Genomic DNA, 26,178 nt, shown 5'->3' on the forward strand with positions numbered 1-26,178 from the left:
CCCAGCAACCCACCTATTTAACCCTAGCTTAATCACAGGATAATTTACAATGACCAAGCAACCTACCAACTAGTATGTCTTTTGACTGTGAGAGAAAACCAGAATTGCTGTCTGTATCTGTGGAATTTATTGCCATAGACAGCAGTGGAGGCAAACTCATTGGGTATATATAAAGCAAAGGTTGATAGGTTCTTGATTAGTAAGGGCATCAAGGATTATGAGGAGTCGACAGGAGAATGGTGTTGAGAAGGAGAATAAATCAGCCATGATGGAATGGCAAAACAATGATGGGCTGAATGGCTGAATTCAGCTCCTATGTCTTATAGCTGGCACTGTAAAGCATTAGGCTAACTGCTACAGTTTCATGATGTCCTTTTGTTACCGTGCCATCCGATCCATGTATTTCGCAAAGAATAAGCACCTGATCCAACACAGCCAAGAGCACCAAAACCTTTTACAGCTCATGAGGGTGTCCAGCCAGCAACACATTGAGACTGGATATCATTAAATTGCATGCAACTCAGCATATCCCAGCAAGGAGCTTCTTGGACCACAACTCCATATGACATAGGAGCTGAATTAGTACATTCTGCCCATCATTGCTTCACTTTCCATCACGTCAGATTTATTATCGCTCTCGACCCCATTCTCCTGCTTTTTCCTCATAACCTGTGATGCCCTTATTAATGAAGAACCTATCAACCTCAGCTTTAAATATACCCAATGACTTGGCCTCCACAGCTATCTGTGGCAATGAATTCCACAGATACACCACCCTCTGGAAAAAGAAATTCCTCCTTATCTCGGTTCTAAAGGGAGGTCCTTGTATTCTGAGGCTGTGCCCTCTGGTCCTAGACTCCCCTTACAATAGGAAACATCCTCCCCACATCCACTCTATCTCGGTAATCCCATATTTGATAGGCTTCACTGAGATTTCTCCTCATTCTTCTAAACAAGCTTAGATTGAGTGGACACGAGGAGGATGTTTCCTATTGTTACTAGAGCCATCAAGTGGTCTCTTACATTAACCCTTTCATTTCTGGAACCATTCATCAGAACCTCCTTTGGACCATCTCCAATGCCAGTACATCTTTTTCTTAGATAAGGGGCGTAAAATTTGGGATTTCCTGGCCAAGGGAGCAGGAGCAGCAACGTCACTTTTGGCCACCGATCAGCACGCAACAGATGTGATGACCCTCAAGTCTCCTCAACCTCCTCTGAAGCCAGATGGCATCGACAACATCTGCACGTAACCAAAACAAAGTTGCTAAAATTTGCATTTCAACTCACCAGTTCGCACATCGAACCTCAGAGCCAAATTACGCAGCTAGTTAATCTGTGCTTCCCTAGAGAGGAAATTCCAGATGTTTGTAGAATGCATTCCCGCAGGTAGATAAAATTAGCTTGGCTCCATGTACATTTACGTGCTGAAATCCAACTATTTTCCTGTGTAGGCTTAACTTTTAGTTTATGTACTTTCTCTTTGTCTTGTAGACCTGAGTTCTGCACACAAAGATACTGAAAAACTATCTCCCTTAAAGTGTGTAATTGATTGCAGACAGGGATTTGGTAATGAAGGGTGCCTGGAGCAATCAGGCTCCTAGTTGTTAAATTGCCTTGGCTGTAACATTGATATTTTGTACTCTGCCTACAAGATTCATTATAGCTCGCATAAATTCAGTTTGAATTGGCATGGTTCTGCTCCTATATTTTAGGGTCAAAATGTTTAACTTTGTGAAAGGCATGGATAAAGTGGTTATAACAAAATCCTCTGCCATCAGTTACTGAGCACTAAGACAAATTCCACCAACAAAGTGTTAACATATGAGGAACATTTGATGCCTCTGGGCCTGTACTTGCTGGTGTTTAGAAGAACGAGGGAGGATCTCATTCAAGCTATTCAAATATTGAATGGCCGAGATCAAAGGTTCCCCACCTTTTTATGCCATGGGCCCCTACCATTAACAGAAGGGCCCGTGGGCCTCAGATTGGGAACTTCCGGCCTAGTCAGAGTGGATTTAGAGAGGATACTACCAGTAGTGGGGAGATCTAGGACCAGAGGGAACAGCATCAGAATAGAAAGTAGTCCCTTTAGAACAGAGATGAGGAGGAATTTGTTTATCCAGAGAGTAGTGAGCCTGTGGAATTCATTGCCACAGGCAGCTGTGAAGGCCAAAACATTGGGTATATTTAAAGTGGAGGTTCATAGGTTCTTGATTAGTCAGGCCATCAAAGGTTATGAGGAGTAGGCAGATAAATGGGGTGGAGAGATCTAATAAATCACTTGCATTAACAACCAACACACCCGAGGATGTGTTGGGAGCAGCCCACCGGTGTCGTCATGCATTCCAGCGCCAACGTAGTATGCCCACAATGTTCAGCAAAACAACACAAGTAACAGCACCAATGCAACAACAAAACAAGGCAACAACAGCAAAACAAGCCCATTTCCCACCTACCTACCCACTCACATGCATTGACAGGACAAATTTCATGACCTATTCAGTGATAACAAGTGGGATAGACAAAGCAGCATTGCTTCAGCAATGCTTCAAAATCATTGATTTAGATTTTCAGAAGGCCTTTGACATGAGACTACATAACAAGCTACGTACCCATGGTATTACAGGAAAGATTCCAGCATAGATATAGCAGTGGCTGATTGGCAGGAGGCAAAGAGTGGGAATCAAGGGAGCATTTTCAGACTGGCTGTTGATGATTAGTGGTGCTCCACAGAGGTCAGTGATGGGACCGATTCTTTTGACAGTATATGCCAATGATTTGGTGATGGAACTAATGGTTTTGATGCAAAGCGTGCAGATGATATGAAGATAGGTGGAGGGGCAGGTAGTTTTGAGGAAGTAGAGAAGCTATAAAAAAAAAATCTTAAACAGATTAGAAGAATGGGCAAAGGAATGGCAGATGGAATACAGTATTGGGAAGTGTATGGTCATGCACTTTGGTAGAAGAAATGAAAGTGTTGATTATATTCTAAATGGAGACAAAATACAAAAAACTGAGATGAAAAGGGTCTTGGGAGTCCTTGGACAGAATTCCCAAAAGGTTAATTTGGAGGTTGAGTCTGTGATGAGGAAGGCAAATGCAATGTAAGCATTCATTACAAGAGGACTAGAATAGAAAAGCAAGGATGTAATGATGAAACTTCATGAAGCACTGATGAGGACCCACTTGGAGTATTGTGAGCATTTTTGGTCCCTTTAGAAAGAAAGTGCTGAAACTGGAGAGGGTTCAAAGGAGGTTCATGAAAATTATTTCAGGATTGAATGGCTTGTCATATGAAGAGCATTCGATGGCTCTGGGCCTGTATTCACTAGAATTCGGAAGAATGTGGGGTGACCTCATTGAAACCTATTAAGTGGTGAAAAGCCTTGATAGAGTGGATGTGGAGAGGATGTTTACTATGGTGGGAGAGTCTAAGACTAGTGGACACAGCCTCAGAATAGAGGGGTGTCCTTTTAGAATGGAGATGAGGAGGAATTTCTTAAACCAGAGAGCAACAAATCTGTGGATTCTTTCCCATAGTCAGCTGTGGAGGCCAAGACTTTATGTAAATTTAAGGCAGAGGTTGATAGGTCAGGGCATGAAGGGATACGGGGAGAAGGCTGGAGATTGGGACTGAGAGGAAAATTGGATCAGCCATAATGGAATGGTGGAGCAGAAATGATGGGCCAAATGGCCTAATTCTGGTCCAACATCTTACGGTCTTCTAATAAACCAGATTCTCAACCCCAGGACAAGCTACCTCCAATCCAGTCTCCTGGTCGTTGGCCCTGGGCTCTCAGACCCACAATCAGCAGCCTCCCCAACAGTGAACTTTGAAGCTTTAATCAGCAACAGGAAGATAATAATCCTGACCATTGCTTTGTAATCTGAATAATTTGACTCATCTACACTTGGCTTAGTCACCCTGTCACAGATCAAGGGGTTTTGGTCTGGAGCAAGTGAAACCGGTAGTCAGGAAATGGTTACACTTCCTCCATAACAAAGCCTCTTCAGCCACTGTTCACCAGTTGAGATGGCCTGGCTTGATTCGGAACATCTGCCAAGATGCTGCAATAGTCAATGAGCAACTTACAGGGGTTTAGAAGTGATACGCAAATTACACTCTCACTGAATGTCAGTAAAACCGAAGAGCTCTGCATGGCGTGTCACAAACTGCTGAGTTTGCAAACACCTGGATTTGAGACTTGCAGCATTGCCAAACGGTTGACTGTAGAGTCCCCCATTGTGTGGTGACCTGATTCAGCCAGAGGTCCATGAGCTGGTCCTCATTAGGGGATCAGAGGTGGAGAAGGCTGGTAGCTTTAAATTCTGAGCCATTAACGTATCAGAGGATCTGGGCCGTGACATCACAAAGAAGGAACGACAGGACCTCCGCTTTGTTAGAAGTTTGCGCAGATTTGGCTCGTCAACAAAATCTTTGACAAATTTCTATAGATGCATTGGATTATTCCAACTGGTTGCATCACAGCCTGATATGGAAAAACCAATGCCCAGGAATGGAAACAGCTACAGAAAATGGTGAACACAGTCCAGTCCATTGCAGGGAAAGCCCTCCCACTCATCGAGTATATTTAGATGGAACGCCCACCATCCAGACCAAGCTTCCTTCTTTTTACTTCAGACAGGAGGTACAGAAGCCTTTGGTCCTACACCACCCGGCTCAGGAACAGTTTTCCCTTATAGCCATTCACCATTTTAATCACCACTCTGAACTGAATCCTCAATCTATGGAACTTCTTTCTCCTTTAAAGACTCTACAACTCATGTCCTCAGTATTATTCTTTTAATTGCACAGTTTCTCTTCTTCTGCACATTGGTTGTTTGTCAGTCATTATCTGTTTAGTATAGATTTTCTCATACATTCTATTGTACTTCTTTATTTTCTTTTAAATGCCTGCAAGAAAATGAATTTCACAGTAGCATATGGTAACATATGCACACTTTGATAATAGATTTACTTTGAGCTTAGAACTTGGAATGAATTTGCAGAGACAAAATAATAGGGGTAATTTAGGGTGTGCTATCATGGTTATGCGTGCAACTAATTAATTTTATTGGGGTGGAATCTGGTGGGTAGTTCTAGTTTATTGAAATGGAAGCAGTTACAATATGGTTTGAGGTGAAAGGTCACACAGCAATGACCTAATTTGATTGGGGTCACACTGCATTATCATATCAAAGCAGGTGAATTCCAGAGTGCAAATCAATGCCAGCAGCTCTTGTCACTTCCAGTTTACACACTAGAATATTTCTATATCTTCTAATTTCTAAAACATTTTTATATGCGACAAAGCTATGATCAGAAGATCAGATATTGAGGGAAGAAGTCATGTTTTACATAAGTTGTAGATGTCACTTCGAGTAGTGTCTAGCTTGTCAGTAGGTGGAATGTACTTCTTGCCTTCTCATTGTCTCAGAAGGATGTCTAGTCCATTTCAAGGGCTCGTCTGGTCTGGCAGACTGGTACATTCAGGTTGTCATTCAACCATAAACATGTTTGCCGCCAAACGAAACAACGTTCCTCCAGACCAAGATGCACAACGCAGTACATATAACTCACATACACAACACATAAAATAATCTTACCACAAATAAATTAACAAATAGTAAGGTGCATTTATGAAACAAAGTTGGAAAGTAAACAGTATAACGGTACTGGCGCTTCATACATGATGAGACCTGGGTGGTGACAGGGAGTTCAGTAGTCTTACAACCTGGGAGAAGAAGCTGCTTCTCAGCCTAATATTTCCTGTCATCATGCCCCATAGCAGCCACTCTATGTCTCCATGTTAGACAGAGCAGGAAATGATTGTGGGATTGGTGCAGTGGTATCAATGGAATCCATATTATGATCTGCCTGGTGTGTAGGCTCTCAGGTCCCCTGGAAATTAGGGAGAGGGGAGACTGGAGATGGGGTGGAGGGGAGACTGGAGATGGGGTGTGGAGGGGAGACTGGAGATGGGGGTGTGGAGGGGAGACTGGAGATGGGGGTGTGGAAAGGAGACTGGAGATGGGGGTGTGGAGGGGAGACTGGAGATGGGGGTGTGGAGGGGAGACTGGAGATGGGGGTGTGGAGGGGAGACTGGAGATGGGGGTGTGGAGGGGAGACTGGAGATGGGGGTGTGGAGGGGAGACTGGAGATGGGGGTGTGGAGGGGAGACTGGAGATGGGGTGGAGGGGAGACAAGATGGGGTGGAGGGTAGACTGGAGATGGGGTGGAGGGGAGACTGGAGATGGGGTGGAGGGAAGACTGGAGATGGGGTGTGGGCGGGAGACTGGAGATGGGGGTGTGGAGGGGAGACTGGAGATGGGGGTGTGGAGGGGAGACTGGAGATGGGGTGGAGGGGAGACTGGAGATGGGGTGGAGGGGAGACTGGAGATGGGGTGGAGGGGAGTGGAGATGGGGGTGTGGAGGGGAGACTGGAGATGGGGGTGTGGAGGGGAGACTGGAGATGGGGTGGAGGGGAGACTGGAGATGGGGTGGAGGGAAGACTGGAGATGGGGTGTGGGCGGGAGACTGGAGATGGGGGTGTGGAGGGGAGACTGGAGATGGGGGTGTGGAGGGGAGACTGGAGATGGGGTGGAGGGGAGACTGGAGATGGGGTGGAGGGGAGACTGGAGATGGGGTGGAGGGGAGACTGGAGATGGGGGTGTGGAGAGGAGACTGGAGATGGGGTGGAGGGGAGACTGGAGATGGGGGTGTGGAGAGGAGACGGGGTGGAGGGGAGACTGGGGGTGAAGGGGAGACTGGAGATGGGGGGTGTGGAGTGGAGACTGGAGATGGGGTGTGGAGGGGAGACTGGAGATGGGGGTGTGGAGGGGAGACAGGAGACGGGAAGGAGGGGAGACAGGAGATGGGGTGGAGACGAGACTGGAGATGGGGTATGGAGGGGAGACTGGAGATGGGGTGGAGGGGACTGGAGATGGGGGTGTGGAGAGGAGACTGGAGATGGGGGTGTGGAGGGGAGGCTGGAGGGGGTGGAGGGGAGACTGGAGGGGGTGGAGGGGAGACTGGAGATGGGGTGGGGGAGATTGGAGATGGGGTGGAGGGAAGACTGAAGATGGGGGTGTGGAGAGGAGACTGGAGATGGGGTGGAGGGGAGACTGGAGATGGGGGTGTGGAAAGGAGACTGGAGACGGGGTGGAGGGGAGACTGGGGGTGAAGGGGAGACTGGAGATGGGGGGTGTGGAGTGGAGACTGGAGATGGGGTGGAGGGAAGACAGGAGATGGGGTGTGGAGGGGAGACTGGAGATGGGGGTGTGGAGAGGAGACTGGAGGGGGTGTGGAGAGGAGACTGGAGATGGGGTGTGGAGGGGAGACAGGAGACGGGGTGGAAGGGAAACTGGAGGGGGTGGAGGGGAGACAGGAGACGGGGTGGAGGGGAGACAGGAGATGGGGTGGAGACGAGACTGGAGATGGGGTGTGGAGGGGAGACTGGAGATGGGGTGGAGGGGAGACTGGAGATGGGGTGGAGGGAAGACTGGAGATGGGGTGGAGGGAAGACTGGAGATGGGGGTGTGGAGAGGAGACTGGAGATGGGGGTGTGGAGAGGAGACTGGAGATGGGGGTGTGGAGAGGAGACTGGAGATGGGGTGGAGGGAAGACTGGAGATGGGGGTGTGGAGAGGAGACTGGAGATGGGGGTGTGGAGAGGAGACTGAAGATGGGGGTGTGGAGAAGAGACTGGAGATGGGGTGGAGGGGAGACTGGAGATGGGGGTGTGGAGAGGAGACTGGAGATGGGGTGGAGGGGAGACTGGAGATGGGGGTGTGGAGAGGAGACTGGAGGGGGTGGAGGGGAGACTGGAGATGGGGGTGTGGAAAGGAGACTGGAGACGGGGTGGAGGGGAGACTGGAGACGGGGTGGAGGGGAGACAGGAGACGGGGTGGAGGGGAGACAGGAGACGGGGTGGAGGGGAGACAGGAGACGGGGTGGAGGGGAGACAGGAGATGGGGGTGTGGAGAGGAGACTGGAGATGGGGGTGTGGAGAGGAGACTGGAGATGGGGTGGAGGGGAGACTGGAGATGGGGGTGTGGAGAGGAGACTGGAGATGGGGTGGAGGGGAGACTGGAGATGGGGGTGTGGAGAGAAGACTGGAGATGGGGTGGAGGGGAGACTGGAGATGGGGGTGTGGAGAGGAGACGAGATGGGGTGGAGGGGAGACAGGAGATGGGGGTGTGGAGGGGAGACTGGAGATGGGGGTGTGGAGAGGAGACTGGAGATGGGGGTGTGGAGGGGAGGCTGGAGATGGGGTGGAGGGGAGACTGGAGGGGGTGGAGGGGAGACTGGAGATGGGGTGGGGGAGATTGGAGATGGGGTGGAGGGAAGACTGAAGATGGGGGTGTGGAGAGGAGACTGGAGATGGGGTGGAGGGGAGACTGGAGATGGGGGTGTGGAAAGGAGACTGGAGACGGGGTGGAGGGGAGACTGGAGACGGAGTGGAGGGGAGACAGGAGACGGGGTGGAGGGGAGACAGGAGATGGGGTGGAGACGAGACAGGAGACGGGGTGGAGACGAGACTGGAGACGGGGTGGAGGGGAGACTGGAGATGGGGTGGAGGGAAGACTGGAGATGGGGTGGAGGATAGACTGGAGATGGGGTGGGGGGAGATTGGAGATGGGGTGGAGGGAAGACTGAAGATGGGGGTGTGGAGAGGAGACTGGAGATGGGGTGGAGGGGAGACAGGAGACGGGGTGGAGGGGAGACTGGAGATGGGGTGTGGAGGGGAGACTGGAGATGGGGTGGAGGGGAGACTGGAGACGGGGTGGAGGGGAGACTGGAGATGGGGTGTGGAGGGGAGAATGGAGATGGGGTGGAGGGGAGACAAGATGGGGTGGAGGGTAGACTGGAGATGGGGTGTGGAGGGGAGAATGGAGATGGGGTGGAGGGGAGACAAGATGGGGTGGAGGGTAGACTGGAGATGGGGTGTGGAGGGGAGAATGGAGATGGGGTGTGGAGGGGAGAATGGAGATGGGGTGGAGGGGAGACAAGATGGGGTGGAGGGTAGACGGGAGATGGGGTGTGGAGGGGAGACAGGAGATGGGGTGTGGAGGGGAGACAGGAGATGGGGTGTGGAGGGGAGACAGGAGATGGGATGGAGGGGAGACTGGAGATGGGGTGGAGGGGACTGGAGATGGGGTGGAGGGGACACTGGAGATGGGGTGGAGGGGACACTGGAGATGGGGTGGAGGGGACACTGGAGATGGGGTGGAGGGGAGATGGGGGTGGAGGGGAGACTGGAGATGGGGTGTGGAGGGGAGAAGAGATGGGGTGGAGGGGAGACTGGAGACGGGGTGGAGGAGAGACTGGAGATGGGGTGGAGGGGAGATGGGGGTGGAGGGGAGACTGGAAATGAGGGGTGGAGTGGAAACTGGAGATGGGGGATAGAGGCAAGACTGGAGACAAGTTTCAGGGAAAGACTGAAGAGCAAGCGAGTGCAATGTTAGCATTTATTTCAAGAGGAATAGAATATAAAAACAAGGGAGTAATGTTGAGGCTTTATAAGGCATTAGTCAGACCACATTTAAAATACTGTGAGCACTGTTGGGTCCCTTCTCTTAAAAAAAAGGTTGCGCTGGCTTTGGAGTGGGTCCAGAGGAAGCTTATGAGAATGATTTTGGGAATTAAAGGGTTAAGGTATGAGTAATGTTTGATGGCTCTGAGCCTGTACTCACTGGAGTTTAAAAGAATGACCTCATTGAAACCAATCGAATATTGAAAGGCCTGCATAGAGTAGATGTGCAGAGGATGTTTGCAAAAGTGGGGGAGTCTAGGACCAGAGGGCACATCCTCAGAATAGCGAGCGTCCGTTTGTAACAGAGATTAGAAGGAGTTTCTTTAGCCAGAGTGTGGTGAATCTGTGGAATTCATTGCCACAAATGACAGTGGAGTTCAAGTCACTGGGTATATTTAAAGCAAAGTTTATGTTTTTATTAGTAAAGGTGTCAAAGGTTATGGGGAGAAAGCAGGAGAATAGGATTGAGAGGGAAATTAAATCAGCCATAAATGAGTGTGGAGAAAAATCAATGGGCCAAACGGCCTAACCTGCTCCTACGTCTAATGGAAAACAGACCAATATTAACGGGAAGATAGCGGCATTCAGGTATCTGCATGTGCTTGTAGGTGGGCTCTGGGCAGGATAAACTCTAGATTACTTCAAGCAGAAGAAAGTGAAACATAGCCAACCTAGGGCAGGCATCGATATCATCATAGCTGCATGGGCGCAATTGAAGTTTGCAGCCTGACAGATCTCAGGGTTCGTTGTAACTCTTCCTGGGCTTCCCCAAGGCAAACTCTTCACTTTGGTCAGTAATCATGTAAGCGGCACATCAGCACCTACACTTTCTTAGAAGACAGCAGTTTTCGCAGGTCATCTAAAGCTTTGACATACTTCTAGAGATGTGCAGAGGACAGTATCCTGACTGGTTGCATCACGGTTTGGTACGGAAACATTAATGCCCTGTAATGGAACAGTCTCCAAAAACAAGTAGTGGATGCAGCCCAGTCTATCACAGGCAAAACTGTTGCTACCATTGAGCCCATTTACTGGGAGCACTGTCGCAGGAAAGCAACAGCCATCATCAAGGGTTCTCATGATCCAGACCACACTCTCTTCTCGTTCAGGCAGGAGGTAGGTATGACTTACGTCCCACACCACCAAGTTTGGGAACAGTTATTACCCTTCAGCCATTAGGATCCAACCAGTGCAGATAACTTCACTCCCCTCAACTCTGAACTGATTCCACAACCTACAAGTGCATTTTCAAGGACTCTACAAATCATTTTCACAACATTATTTATTTATTTGCTTGTTTATTATTTGCATGGTTTGTCTTGGTTATTTGTCAGGCTTTATTTGTGTGTAGTTTATCATGGATTCAGTTGCATTTCTTTGTTTTACTGTAAATGCCTGCAAGAAATTGAATCTCAAGGCACTAATGGTTAATTTATCATCAAAGAATGGGTACAGTGTGCCATTTGGGACTTGCAACGTTGCCACCTAGTTGATTGTAGTGTCCTTCATTTTGTGGTGACCTGATTCAGCAAGCTTCTTTGGGATATCATTAGACTTAGTGGGTTCAAACTAAACAAAGTCCAGGCTGCAAAATTAATCTTTGCATCTGGCACAAGAAAATAGCTCATGCATTGTATTAGGTAACAGTTTAAAAGCTGATCACAAAATTCATGCAGAGACCAAAGACATTCAAGGAAATGCTAACACGATGATGGGTCATATAGAGTCAGGCGGGAGGAGCAGTTCCAAGATTAAAAGAATGTAACTTAAGCAGAGCTCTTTCAACTGCAAGCACATCATCATTTTCGGTGGAGGGCTGGGATACATCATAATAGCATTTAAAACAGGCTCTCATGATCCATCTGGAAGCGTTTGGGAGAAAAGATCCTTTCAGGCATAGAAGTACAACAGGAAAGGTAGTAATCAAGGATAGCATTAAATCAAAAGAAGAGGCTTATACGGTTGCCAGAATTCGCAGCAGGCGTGAGGATTGCGCATATTTCAGAATTAAGGAAATAAGAAATCAATTGCAGAGGAGATTTACTAGGATGCGGGCTGGATTAGAGAGGGTGCTGTATGAGGATAGATTGAGTAAACTAGGGCTTTTCTCTTTAGAATGAAGGAGAACGATAGGTAACTTGATAGAGGTGTACAAGATGATAAGAGGCATTGATAGATTGGTCAGCGAGAGACTTTTTTTGCAGGGTGGAAATGGCTAATGCAAGAGGGCATTTTAATATGATTAGGGAAAGTATGAGGAGGATATCAGAGGAAGGGTTTTCAGAATCACTAGCATGTGTCGTGAAATTTGTTAACTTAGTAGCAGCAGTTCAATGCAATACATAATATAGAAATTTAAAAATTAGTAAATCAATTACATATATTGAAAAGATTAAAAATCATGCAAAAAACACAAATATTATATATTGGAAAAAATGAGGTAGTGTTCAAGGGTTCAATGTCCATTTAGGAATCGGATGGCAGAGGGGAAGAAGCTGTTCCTGAATCGCTGAGTGTGTGCCTCAAGGCTTCTGTACCTCCTTCCTGGTGGTAACAGTGAGAAAAGGGCAAGTCCTGGGTGCTGGAGGTTCTTGATAATGGATGTTGCCTTTCTGAAACAGCACTCCTTGAAGATGTCCTGGGTACTTTGTAGGCTAGTACAAAGATGGAGCTGACTAAATTCACAACCCTCTGCAGCTTCTTTCGGTGCTGTGCAGTAGCCTCCCACCCCACATACCAGACAGTGATGCAGCCTGTCAGAATGCTCTCCATGCTACAGCTATAGAAGTTTTTGAGTGTATTTGTTGACATACCAAATCTCTTTAAACTCCTAATGAAGTATAGTTGCCTTCTTGCCTTCTTTATAATTGCAGCGATATGTTGGTTCCAAAGATCTTGACACCCAGGAACTTGAAGCTGCTCGCTCTCCCCACTTCTGATCCATCTATGATGATTAGTATGTGTTCCTTTGTCTTACCCTCCCTGAAGTCCACAATCAGCTCTTTCGTCTTACTGACATTAAGTGCAAGGTTGCTGTGACACCACTCCACCAGTTGGCATATCTCACTCCTGTATGCCCTCTTGTCACCACCTGAGATTCTACCAACAATGGTTGTATCGTCAGCAAATTTATAGATGGTGTTTCAGCTATACCTAGCCACCGAGTCATGTGTATACAGAGAGTAGAGCAGTCAGCCAAATACACACCCCTGAATTGCACCAGTGTTGATCGTCAGTGAGGAGGAGATGTTATCACCAATCCGCACAGATTGTGGTCTTCCAGTTGGGAAGTCGAGAATCCAATTGCAGAAGGAGGTACAGAGGCCCAGGTTCTGTAAATTCTCAATCAGGATTGTGGGAATGACGGTATTAAGTGCTGAGCTATAGCTGATGAACAGCATCCTGACGTAGGTGTTTGTGTTGTCCAGGTGGTCTGTGTTTGTGCTAAACTGAGTGGTGGGTGTGTGGAAAGCGCTGCCAGGGGTGGTGGTAGAGGCAGATACAATAGTGACATTTAAGAAACCCTCAAATAGGAACATGGATAATAGAAAAATGGAGGGCTATGTAGGAGTGAAGAAGATTGATCTTAGAACAGATTAAAATGTTAGCACAACATTGTGGGACAAAGGGACCGTACTGTGCTGTACTGTTCTATGTTTATAATCCAAAAGACAGAATATAAGAAAAAATGGCAAGAAATATAACAATTGGCTATAGGATCTTGTTCCACTGTGTAAAAAGGAAGAGGTTAGTGATGATAAATTCAGTCTTTTATAAGAGAAGGGAAATTTATAATGGGATGCAAGAAAATGGAGAAAATGGTGTGTATTTCCTCAGAAAAAAAACAAGAAAGCTGCAAGTAATACTTAAGGACCAAGGGTCCAACAATAACGAGGAGCTTAAAGAAATTAATTTTCATAGAAGTATAAAACAGAAGTTGGTGAGATTGAAAGCGAATATAGCTCAAGTACATGGTGAATGACATTTACAGAGTTTGAATAAATCATAAGACCATAAGGCATGTGCCATTCAGCCTACTGAATCTGCTCTGCCATTCAATTACGGCTGATCTGTTATCCGACTCAACCTCATTCTCCGGCCTTCTCCCTGTAACCTTCCATGCCCTTACTCATCAAGAAGCACTTTAACTATGCCCAACGACTTGGCATCCACAGCCATTTGTGGCAATAAATTCCACAGTTTTACTTGATAAAGATAACAGAGGCACAGTTACCTTCTTTCCACAGGACCATAAGACATAGGAGCAGAATTAGGCCATTTGGCCCTTCGAGTATGCTCCACCATTTCATTATGGCTGATACATCTTTCCTTACAGTCCCAATCTCCTGCCTTCACCCCATATCGCTTCATGCCCCGACCAATTAAGAATCTATCAACCTCTGCATAAACATACATATGGACTTGGCCTCCACAGCTGCTTGTGGTAAAGAATTCCACAGATCCACCACTCTCTGGCTAAAGAAATTCCTCCTCACCTTCATTCTAAAAGGAGGTCCCTTTATTCTGAGGCTGTGTCCTTTAGTCTTAAGACTCTCCCACCATAGGAAGCATCCTCTCCACATTCACTCTATCAAGGCTTTTCACCATTCAATAAGTTTCTATGAGGTCACTGTCACTCTTCTGGCTTCTAGTGAATACAGGCCCAGAGCCATCAAATGCTCTTCATATGACAAGCTGATCAAATCCAGAAACATTTTCGTGAACCTCCTTTGAATCTTCTCTCATTTCAGCATATCCTTTCTAAGACAAGGGGCCCAAAATGTTCACAATACTCCAAGTGAGGCCTCACCAATGTTTTCTAAAGCCTCAACATTACATCCTTGCTTTTATATTCTAGTCCTCTTGAAATGAATACTAACATCACATTTGCCTTCCTCACCACAGACTCAACCTGCAAATTAACCTTTAGGGAATCTTGTACAAGCACTCTCAAGACCCCTTTGTGCCTAATTTTTTTCTCCATTTCTTCTCCATTTAGAAAATATTCAACGTATTCATTTCTTCTACCAAAATGCATGACTACACACTTCCTGGCACTGTAGTCCATCTGCCCCTTCTTTGCCCATACTCCTAATCTGTCTAGGTCCTTCTGTAACCTCTCTACTTCCTCCTACCTGCCCCTCCACCTATCTTCATAACATATGCAAACTTTGCAACAAAGCTATCAATTCCATCATCCAAATTATTAACATATAAAATAAATTGGTCCCAACACAGACCCCTGAGGAACACCACTAGTCATTGGCAGCCAACCAGAAAAGACCCTTTTATTCTCATTCTTTGCCTCTTGCCAGTCAGCCACTGCTTTATCCATGTTAGCATCTTCCCTGCAATACCATGGCCTTATAGCTTGTTAAGCAGCTTCATGTGTGGTACCATGTCAATACACTACAGCCTATTTATCATGGCACCATGTACCCCGAAACCACATCCTTAACAATCAATTATAACATCTTTCCAATCACTGAGGTCGGACTAACTGGCCTATAATTTCCTTTCTTCTGCCTTTCTCCCTTCTTGAAGAGTGGAGTGACATTTGCAATCTACTATTCTTGCAGAACCATTCCACAAGCTGGTGATTCTTGAAGGGTCATTACTAATGCCTCCACAATCTCTTCAGCCATCACTTTCAGAACCTTGGAGTGTATGCCATCTGGTCTAGATGACTTATCTACCTCCAGACCTTTCAGTTGCCCAAGAAAATCCTCCCTAGTAACAGTAACTTCACACACTTCCAAATTTCTATAGATTCTGGAATGGTTCCTGCACGTCAGAGTAGCAAATGTGACCTCATTATTAAAGAAAAGGTAGTGAGATAAAACAGGGAACTGCTGACTTATCAGCTTCCCGTCTGTAGCAGGAAAAGACTTGGAATTTGTAATGAAGGATGTCATAACAGAATACATAGTAAAGAATAACATGATTGAGCAGAGGTCAGTGTGAACTCATGGGAAAAAATATCATGTTTGAGTCATCTGCTGGAGATCTTTGAGGCTGTAACTGGTAGAACAGATAAGGGGAAGTCGGTGGATGATGGATGTATATTTAAATCTCCAGAAGACTTCCAATTAAGTCCCTCATGGTGTACTTTCAAGAAAGTTAGTGCACAAACAATTGTGAGGCTTATAGTGACACGGATGGGGAATTGGCTATCATAAGGAAAGCAAAGCCAACAAACATTTATTTTTGGGTTGGTAGACTGTAGCTAACAAAGTAACATGGAATTCGGTGCTTGGATCCCAGTTATTCACAAGCTATAGTAATGATTTGGCTGAGGGGAACCAAATGTTTAATTTCCAGATTTGCCGATGACAGGAAGATTATGGGCAGAGGACAGGATGTAAACAGGCTTCAAGAAGATGTAAAGAGACTTCAGAAGGGTATAAACCCTGTGAGTGGGGAATAATAAGACAAATGCAATATTATTTGGAAAAAAGTGAAGTTATCCACTTTGAGATGAGATCATGGCAGACAGAACGTAACATGGAAAAATATGAAGTCATTAATTTTAGTTCACTACACACAGATGCAGAATATTTTCTAAATGGTGACAGATTAGGTAACCTTTACTTTTTTTTTAAAGGGATGTGGTGGTGTTGTGCTCACATCACTGACAGCTGCAGGTAACACACATTTTCAGTGAACAGTGGGAGTACAAACAGCATGCTGGCTTTTAGTTCATTATTTATTTATTTAGTGATACAGCGCGGATTAGGGGAGCCAAAGGACTTTGGAATACTGGAGAAAAATGGCACTGGATTTCAACAAATGGAAGAGTAGAAAAGAAGGGCAAATGGCCTCTACCTCCACCTAATTCTTACAGTGTTATAGCTTAAACTATGCTGCCAATTGAATACAGGTGGTGGGTGCACACAATGCCCTGCCAGGGGTGGTGGTAGAGGAGGAAGCATTAGGGCAGGGGTTCCCAACTTCTTCATGCCAAGGACCAGTACCAATAATCAAGGGGTTCACGGACTCCAGGTTGGGAACCCTGCACTAGGAGCATTCACGAAATTTTTGGATAGTCACATGGACGATAGAAAATTGGAGGGTTATGTAGGAGAGAAGGGTTAGATAGGTTCAAAGATATGCACAACATTGTGGAGAGAAGGGCCTGTAGGTGTTTTCATGCCAAGCAAATCTGCTGAGTGATTGACTCCTTCCCTGCCAAGCTGACACGTTGGGCTTATCCCATCTCCATCCCAAATGGCCAATGATCAAACCCCTCCTTCCATTCTTTCTGCTCTGTGACATTTCACAGTTCCCTCATCCTGACTGTGGGCATGACTGCCCTTCCACCCTGATCCACTGTCCTGCATTCTCAGTCAGTATTCTTCCTCCCTCCCACCCCATTTGACTCTGCTGGTGACCAGTACTCTGTTCTCCCCAGCTTTGATCTACTAGATAGGGTAAATGTAAGCAGGCTTTTTCTAACGAGGTTGGGCGAGACTAGAACTAGAGGTCACAGGTTAATGGTGAAAGGTGAAGTTTTAAGGGGAACATGAGGGAGAACTTCTTCACTCAAAGTGTGGAAGGAATATTGTTGGTAGAATCTCAAGTGGAGAGAAGAGGGTGTACAGCAGCGAGATGTGCTAACTAGTGGAGTGGTGTCACAGCAACAACCTGCCACTGAATGTCAGTAAGATGAAAGAGCTGATTGTGGACTTCAGGAAGGGTAGGATGAAGGAATACATACCAATCCTCACAGAGGGTTCAGAAGTGCAGAAGTGGAGAGAGTGAGCAGTTTCAAGTTCCTGGGAGTCAAGATCTCTGAGGACCTAACCTGGTCCCAACATATCGATGTAGCTATAAAGAAGGTAAGACAGCATCTATACTTCATTAGGAGTCTGAAGAGATTTGGTATGTCAACAAATACACTCAAAAACTTCTATAGCTGTACCACGGAGAGAATTCTGCGGGCTGCATCAATGTCTGGGTTGGAGGCGGAGGGCTACTGCACAGCACCGAAAGAAGCTGCAGAGGGTTGTAAATTTAGTCAGCTCCATCTTGGGTACTAGCCTACAAAGTACCCAGGAAATCTTCAAGGAGCAGTGTCTCAGAATGGCAGCATCCATTATCAAGGACCTTCAGCACCCAGGATATGCCCTTTTCTAACTGTCACCATTGGGTAAGAGATACAGAAGCCTGAAGGCACACACTCAGCAATTCGGGAACAGCTTCTTCCCCTCTGTCATCCGATTCCTAAATGGACATTGAACCCTTGAACACTATCTCCTTTATTCAATATATATTATTTGTGTTTTTGCACAATTTTAAATCCTTTTAATATATGTAATTGGTTTACTCATTTTTTTATTTCTTCTATATTATGTAATTGCATTGAACTGCTGCTGCTAAGTTAACAAATTTCATGACACATGCCGGTGATAATAAACCTGATTCTGATTCTGAGCTAAACAATTCAAAGTAAATTTATTATTAAATACATATATGTCACCATATGCTAACTTGGGACTCATTCTCTTGCAGACTTTCTCAATAGAAAAGAGAAATAAATACAATAGAATCAATAAAAAAACAACTTGTGTGCAAAAGATGAAGAATTGGGTAATCAAATGAATAAATAAGTAATGCTGAGAACATGAGTGAAAGAGTCCTTGAAAGTGAGTCTATAAGTTGTGGACAAACAAGAGAAGATCTACAGGTGCTGGAAATCTGAGCAACACACACAAAATGCTGGAGGAACTCAACAGGCCAGGCAGCATCTAGGAAAGGAGTACAGTCGACGTTTCGGTCCAAAACCCTGCCAAAGGTTCCAGTTCAGAGCTGAGGTGAGTAAAGTTATCACAACTGCCAGCAAAAGTGATGGATACAACATTTAAAACATTTGATTTTAATACTTGAGGGAAGTTTGAATAATGGGTGGGAGAGTAAGCATGGAGGGATATAGTCCAGGTGCAGGTGAATGGGACTTGTAGAATAATAGTTTGGCATGGACTAGATGGGCTGAATGGCCTATTTCTGTGCTGCTGAGTTCTATAACTCTATGACTACAGCAAATCAGCCATGATCTCAGAATGGCGGTGCAGACTCGAGGGGCCGAATGGTCTACTTCTGCACCTATTGTCTATTGTCTATTGTCTAAATCTTTCCACGCAGCCACCCTGCAAAACTGGACAGTCGTCAGTCTGTAGATGAAATAAAATAAGACAATGGTGTCCACCTTTAAGTCCGGCTGGACTTCTGCCTTCCCAGTAGACTTTCATTTACATCTATAAAGACATGGCACCCAGTTGCAGAAAATATTGAGAACAATTCCTCAAGAATGTTTATTGCTGCTTTTAGATACCAGATTGTGTCTCCAATAACAAACTAACATTGTTTACACCAAGTTACCTACAGTAAATGTGATTAAGAACACTTACATCATCTACGTAAGTGAAAGCTCTGCTTTGGATCTGTAAGACAGAGCATAAAAAAAACATTGGAATACTTAATATCAAATAAAGTCACCACTGAGTGTATGTTCATGGTGTTCTGCTACTGTAGCCCACCCATTTCAAGGTTCAACATATGGGATGTGTTCGGAGACACTTTTCTGCGCACCACTGTTGTAACACGTGGTCACTTGAGTTACTATCACCTTCTTGTCAGCTTGAACTGGTCTGGCCACTCTCCTCTGACCTCCCTTATCAACAAGGCATCTTCACCTGCAGAACTGCCACCCGCTAGATGTTTTTTGCACCATTCTCTGTAAACTCTAAAGACTGTTGTGCGTGAAAATCCCAGGAGATCAGCAGTTTCTGAGATACTTAAACAGCCCATCTACCACCAACAATCATTCCACAGCAAAGTCACTTAGATTGCATTTCACGCTTATTCTGATGTTTGTTCTGAACAACTGAACCTCTTGACCATGTCTGTGTGCTTTTATTCTTTGAGTTGCTTCCAGATGATTGGCTGATTAGATATTTGCATTAACGAGCTGATATACAGGTATACCTAATAAAGTGGCCTCTGAGTGTATATAAACAATGATATCCTTCCTCTATTCTGTACCATATATTAGTAAACATATGTTTCAACATAAATACTTTAATATTTGGATTGGCTTTGAGTCCACAATCAATGTTCAAGATTGTTTTTACAATTTACAACACATTCAAAAACCCAAAGATATGTAAACACAAGGGATCAAGAATTAACATAGTCAATAAATATATTTTAAAAGCAAATACTGGACAGTATGATTAATTAATATGCTGAACAATCATATCAGATACTCTTGCAGACAAAAAAAAATGGCATTCATTTTTGGACGCAGCTGATTGGTTTTTAATTGCTTTCATAACACTGCAAGACATATGCTATTACTATTATTAAAGAAAAACCATGGACACCCAAGCTGGCAGTAGACAAATTATTCAATAGATCCTGGCTAATACACACTTTATGCAACTAAAAGTTCAGTTTTTAAAAGCACACCACAAATAATTAATTGAATCTTTATCTGTATTTACAACTACTGCACATGGCTAAGCAAAACTCTACATGAACCCTCCATCCTTCCACACATATCCACGTCCATAGATTGAACATAATTTTATGTTTCTTACCATTTTGGCTTCTGAGTGCATTTGGTGAACTTGAGGGGGTCCAGGTATCCCCATGATATTAGAACTCATTGATAACTGCCTGTCCATCTTTAAAAAAGAAGGGGAAATGTCTCAGAGAGCAAGTTAAAAAAATTCAAAGTTCAAATATCAAAGTAAATGATATATATATCACCATATACAACTCTGAGATTCATTGTCTTGCGGGCATATTCATAATAGAATTAATGAAAGACTGCACTACCTTGGACATTCAACTAGAGTGCAAAAGACCACGAACTGTACATACAACATAGAACATAGAAATCTACAGCATAATTACAGGCCACTTGGCCCACAATGTTATGCTGACCACGTACATACTCTAGAAACTGCCTAGAATTTCCCAACCGCATAGCCCTCTATTTTTCTAAACTCCATGTTCCTATCTAAGAGTCTCTTAAAAGACCCTATTGTATCCACCTCTACCACCTTTGCTGGCAGTGCATTCCACTCACCCACCACTCCCTGTGTGAAAAACTTACCCCTGACATCCCCTTTGTACCTGCTTCCTAGCACCTTAAAGCTATGTCCCCTCATGTTAGCCATTTCAGTCCTGGGAAAAAGCCTCTGGCTATCCACACGATCAATGCCTCTCATCATCTTATACACCTTTATCAGGTCACCAGTCATTCTCCGTTGCTCCGAGGAGGAAAGACCAAGACCACTCAACCTATTCTCATAAGGTATGCTCCCTAACCCATGCAACATCCTTGTAAATCTCCTCTGCACTCTCTCTATAGCATCCACATCCTTCCTGTAGTGAGGTGATCAGAATTGAACACAGTACTCCGTGGGGTTTAACCAAAGTCTTATATAGCTGTATAATTTATATTATTATAGAAATGATAATAAATAAATAAACAATAAATATCAGAACATGAGATGAAGTGTCCTAGAAAGTGAATCCATAGGTTGCAGGAACATTTCAATGATGAGTTAAGTGAAGATGTGTGAAGTTATCCCCTTCAGTTCAAAAGCTTGATAGGTAATAACTGTTCCTGAACCTAGTGGTGTGAGTCTCCTGTAACAACTTCTTGATGGCAGCAGTGAGAAGAGAGCATGTCCTGGGTGGTGGGGATCCTGATGATGGATGCTGCTTTCCTGCAACAACGTTTTGTGTAGTTGAGCTCAGTGGTGAACAGTGCCATATCCACTACTTTGGTAGGATTTCCAAGGGCATTGGTGTTTCCATTCCAGGCTGCGATACAGCCAGTCAATTTACTCTCCATTAAACATCTACAGAAGTTTGTCAAAGTTTTAGCGGTCATGCTGAATCTTCACAAACTTCTAAGAGAGTAGAGGTGCTGCTTTGCTTTCTTCATAATTGCACTTACATGCTAGTCCTCCAAAATAATAACACTGAAGAGTTTAAAGTTGCTGACCCTCTCCACCTTTGATCCTCTGATGAGGACTGGCTCATGGACCTCTGGTTTCCTCCACCTGAAGTCGATGATCAGCTCCTTGGTCTCGCAAATAATCAACAAAACAATCAACAAAATTATTTTGTTGATCAACAAAATAACTGTAAATAAAAAGCAAAAATCAAAAATTGTTGTAATTACTAAAATTACTAAAATCACAAGCTGGAAGACAAAAATCGTGGGTTATACTTGTCATTGAATATGAACAAGCAGGTTAAATAAGACATGTTTAAATATATCTAGACTTTGGTGTAGACATTTCTGACTGAGGTGTCTCAGATCTGGGAGGACAGTTTAAGAACAAGGGAACAGAAATGAGCAGAACTTTCTTCACTCAGAATGCGGTGAACTTTTTGAAATCATTTGGAATCCCAAAAATCTGTGGATACTCGATCATTGTGCTCATTCAAAATAGAGGCTGATGGAATTCTGGGCACTAATGGAATGGAGGGATCTGGACACAGAGCTGGCAATTGCCAGAGGTAGAAGATGAAAAATGAATGGCAGAGTTGTTCAAAGGGCTGGGTGACCTACCTCTGCTCCTTTTACTTAAAACTTTTATAAACAATCAATGATAATTACTGAAAAATCAAGCATTAATTTTGCAAGTTTCACAATTTGAGAATTATTCCACCTGCTTTAATCATGAAAGCTGTATACTAAACTATACTTCATTATTGGCTTAAAGAAAGATGGGAGTATTTTGAAGTTCACTAACTGTCTCACTTGACAAAAAATGTCTGCTTTTGGCTGACGGAGTAGGAGAAAGTGCTTTAACGTGCTTCGATGTCTCACACAGAGGGAGGAAAATTGGTTAAGCTCTTCATTCCAAGGAGAGCTAATCCAAGCGAATGTGTAGACGTTGAATCAGAACTGGATCAAACTTGTTTGTGTGGTCTGTTGGATGAAAAGCTTGACACTTGCTGTCGTAACTCAAACATGAATAAGGCCCATGTTAGCCAGGCCCCACCACAGACTGACATATGCATCTTCAACAGTCAGTACCTTCAAGAAAGAGAAGGGAGAGACTGGCAAAGCGTAAAATAATATTACTAATTTGTTGCTCTCGCACATCTTTCTAAACACATCTGAAAACCACAATCAGCCTTTTCAGTCTGTAATGCAAAATTAAAATTTCACCTCACTGGAGGAAGTCAGCAATAAAGAATCTGCATCACTTCATCAGATCTGATGAAGGATCTCAGCCAGAAAGTCGACTCTTTATTCGTTTCCATAGATGCTGCCCGATCTGCTGAATTCCTCCTGTATTTTGTGTGTATTACTCTGGATTTCTAGCATCTGCAGAATCTCCTGTTCAGAATTGCACCATTTTATGTACCATAAGTTCAACCTATGTGGACCAAACTCCAAACCATCTAACATTATGGTAGAATCCGCTACTAATACTTCTAACTCTGGGCTTTCCTCCTTGGTTACAACATCATCATCAAGAAATAAAAGTTGTAATCCTGCTGAGACCCAAACAACATTGGATTAAAAATTAAAGATGACAGATTATCTTTTTTATTTGTCACATATACATTGAAACATACAGTGAAATGTATCATTTGCGTCAAATCAAAACAGCGAGGATACGCTGGGGGCAGCCCACGTATGCCACTGTATGAGATGATGAGAGGCATTGATCGTGTGGATAGCCAGAGGCTTTTCCCCCCAGGGCTGAAATGACTAACGTGAGGGGGCACAGTTTTAAGGAGCTTGGAAGTAGGTACGGAGATGTCGGGGGGGGGGGGGGGTGGGGGTAAGTATTTTTATGCAGAGAGTGGTGAGTGTGTGAAATGGGTTGCTGGTGACAGTGGTGGAGGCAGATACAATAGGCTCTTTTAAAAGGCTCTTGGATAGGTACATGGAGCTTAGAAAAATAGAGGGCTAGGGGTAACCCTGGGTAATTTCTAAAGTAAATACATGTTCGGCACGGCATTGTGGGTCAAAAGGCCTGTATTGTGCTGGAGGTTTTCTATGTTCTATGTTGCCATGCTTCCAGTGCCAACATAGCATGACCAAAACTCACTAAGCTTAATTGTACATCTTTGGAATTTGAAACGTAGAACTAGAGTGCCTGGAAGAAACCGATGCTTTCATGGGAAGAACATACAAACTCAAATAAACACTCCTCGGGCTTCCAGCTGGGTACAGGTATTGATTATAACCAATGTTTCGATGACAAACTCTGCCATCTTGTTCAGGGATGATGCCTAGGCGTGCCTAGTCTGGTGGTATTTATACCTCCATTGTCCATCCCTCATCATCTAATCAGGTTTCGGCTCTCCCACCTTGTTTACAATCAAATTCCAGTTCTTACTTCAAGCGAGACCTTCATCTTTGTTAAAGTTCCTTTCCCCTAGTTGTGTTTCACTGGTTTCAAACATCTAACAGGCATTCCCAAAAGCCACTGGTGCAGCACAGTAGTTTTACGCCATCAAAGTCGGTCTTATGGCCATTGCAAATGCAGTGTTCTGCTAACAGATTTCTCCTTTTTCACATACATACTCCTTACAGGCAGCATCGGAAATTGAACCCCTATCTTACAGTTGGCGATGTAGAGTAATGCAATAACTGCTATACTACCATCCCTTCCCTCAGATACCTCTTGTATTCCCCTGTAGTTAAATAACCCTTTTTAATGTTGTTCAGTTGCTTAAGGTTGTCATAGCGAGGGGCAATAGTGGGGATAAGCTCCCACTACCTATTAAATGCATTTCAAATAGCCTCTGACAACCAAGTCCAGCTCCTGGCCTTCACATGTAGCTATTAAACCTGGTAGAACCATTTCTACTGACAGGAAAAGGGACAAAGGCGGGTTACTGGCATCTTAAAACCAGTTGCTTTGGGCAGATGGGACCAGTCAGCTATGGTTTGCAGCTCACCTAGGAGAAGGAAAACTCTGATCTCAAACCTCCACTTCCTTGCGGTTATACCCACTCATGGGGAAGGCTTCAGGATTAAACCCTGAGGGAAAAATCCGGAGCTGGAGTCCCTAAGGCAGTCCTACATTGAGTTCAAATACTAACTGGCAACTCCTTTGATGCCACTGGTACCAAGGTCTCCGCCATTCTTTATATTAATCAGCTATGTGGAGAGGGGCAGCCTGCTACATGGGCAACAGCTCGCTCTCCATTTTGTACTGCCTTGCCCTGCATATCAAGTAGACATCTGGGACGCAACATCCATGTTTGACCATGAATAACAGAGGGCCCAAACGTTGTTCTGATTCCTCAATTTGGATACAGTATCATGATTTCTTTTTCTTGGATATTACCTGGTTCCATTTGCCCAACATTCCCTTCCCTCACTAGCATTATTTACTAGGCGCTGTTCCAACTACCTAGCCCCTGCCCATCATCCTCTCCCCATTACCCACCCAGCCTATTTCCCATTCCTTGCATACTGCTATCCTGTCAAGCTTTCCTGTTCTTTCTCAGTCCTGGTGCAGGATCTTGACCCAAAATATTGAGTGAACCCTAACACCTGGCAAGAGGAGCCAGAAAATTTCCATTCCCAGTGAGAAATTTGAATTCACCAAGGACAAAACATCCCTTCCAATTATCACTCCCCTGACAGGTTAAACATGCCTTACAATGTTCTCTCCATTTTGTTCTGTACACAACAGCACAGACCAACCACTGCTTTGAGCAGGAGATTTTTTTTTTCTTAGAAACTGCATGGCACTTTATATTAAGATTATATAAAAGGTCGTCCCAGCTGTGCGGTAACAAAGGCTATATTTGCGGATTTGCGGGAGCATTTCAGTTACTATGTGGCTACACACCCGTGCAGCTTGGACAGAACAGTGGTTTGTCCCCTCAGTCTTCAGCCCAGTGCAACAGCAGCAGCCTGTACTCCAGCCTACAGAAAGCATGCCTCCAGCTCACCCAGACTTCTTTGTCTCACTGATCACAGCCCTGATCTCCAAAGCCTAGAAGGCCAGCACTGTCTACAGATTGACTTTGTTTTAAACTGCAGATGGTGGAAATTTGAAATAATACGCTTAACCTTCCAGATGGGGTGGCGAGATATGTCTCGACCGAAGGAGGTGTGAGGTGTTCTTTCTCTCCACTAGCCTGCGGGCCATCCTTGAGTAAGGTGTAGCACCAGCTTAGACCCTCCCTGATCAGGGTCATGTGAAGCCATGGGAGCAGGTGGCGGATGGTCCTATGAGCAGCAGACGCGTATCACAAATCCTGGTTATGTGATCACTGGCATCAGGCAGACAATCTTTGAAGAGTATTGACAATGACTGGAGTCACCTGTCTTGTAATGACCCTACCTAGAAAAAGGCAATGCAAACCACTTCTGCAGAAAAATTTGCCTAAAACAATCATGCTCATGGAAAGCTGACTGCCTTTATCATACGACAGAACATATAACAAACAAATGAAGGAACCCTTCAGAGACGCCGTCTGATTGGTTGAGCTTTTTCAGCATCCTGCTTTTTTAATTTCCAGTATACAGTTATAAATTGGCGACCGTGGACTGAGATTAAAGAATGATGAGCTCATGGTCATCGGCTTATTTGCAAGATGATGTCAAACTGCTAGTGGCAGCTTGTTGCTGTGTTTTT

The 26,178-nt window shown here is 44.8% G+C and overlaps 1 protein-coding gene across 1 annotated transcript in view; it reads right to left on the reverse strand.

The window, feature by feature from the left end:
• Positions 1-26,178, reverse strand: part of creb5b (cAMP responsive element binding protein 5b) — a 331,645-nt gene that overhangs the window by 97,223 nt on the left and 208,244 nt on the right. The window contains exons 9-10 of the mRNA XM_059945056.1: positions 20,137-20,223; positions 18,946-18,978 (exon numbers count right to left, since the gene is read on the reverse strand). Coding sequence (XP_059801039.1) covers positions 18,946-18,978; positions 20,137-20,223 — 120 coding nt within the window. The remainder of the gene's footprint in view (positions 1-18,945; positions 18,979-20,136; positions 20,224-26,178) is intronic.

The sequence above is a fragment of the Hypanus sabinus genome, chromosome 20 (genome assembly GCF_030144855.1).
Source record: "Hypanus sabinus isolate sHypSab1 chromosome 20, sHypSab1.hap1, whole genome shotgun sequence".
Taxonomy (NCBI): domain Eukaryota; kingdom Metazoa; phylum Chordata; class Chondrichthyes; order Myliobatiformes; family Dasyatidae; genus Hypanus; species Hypanus sabinus.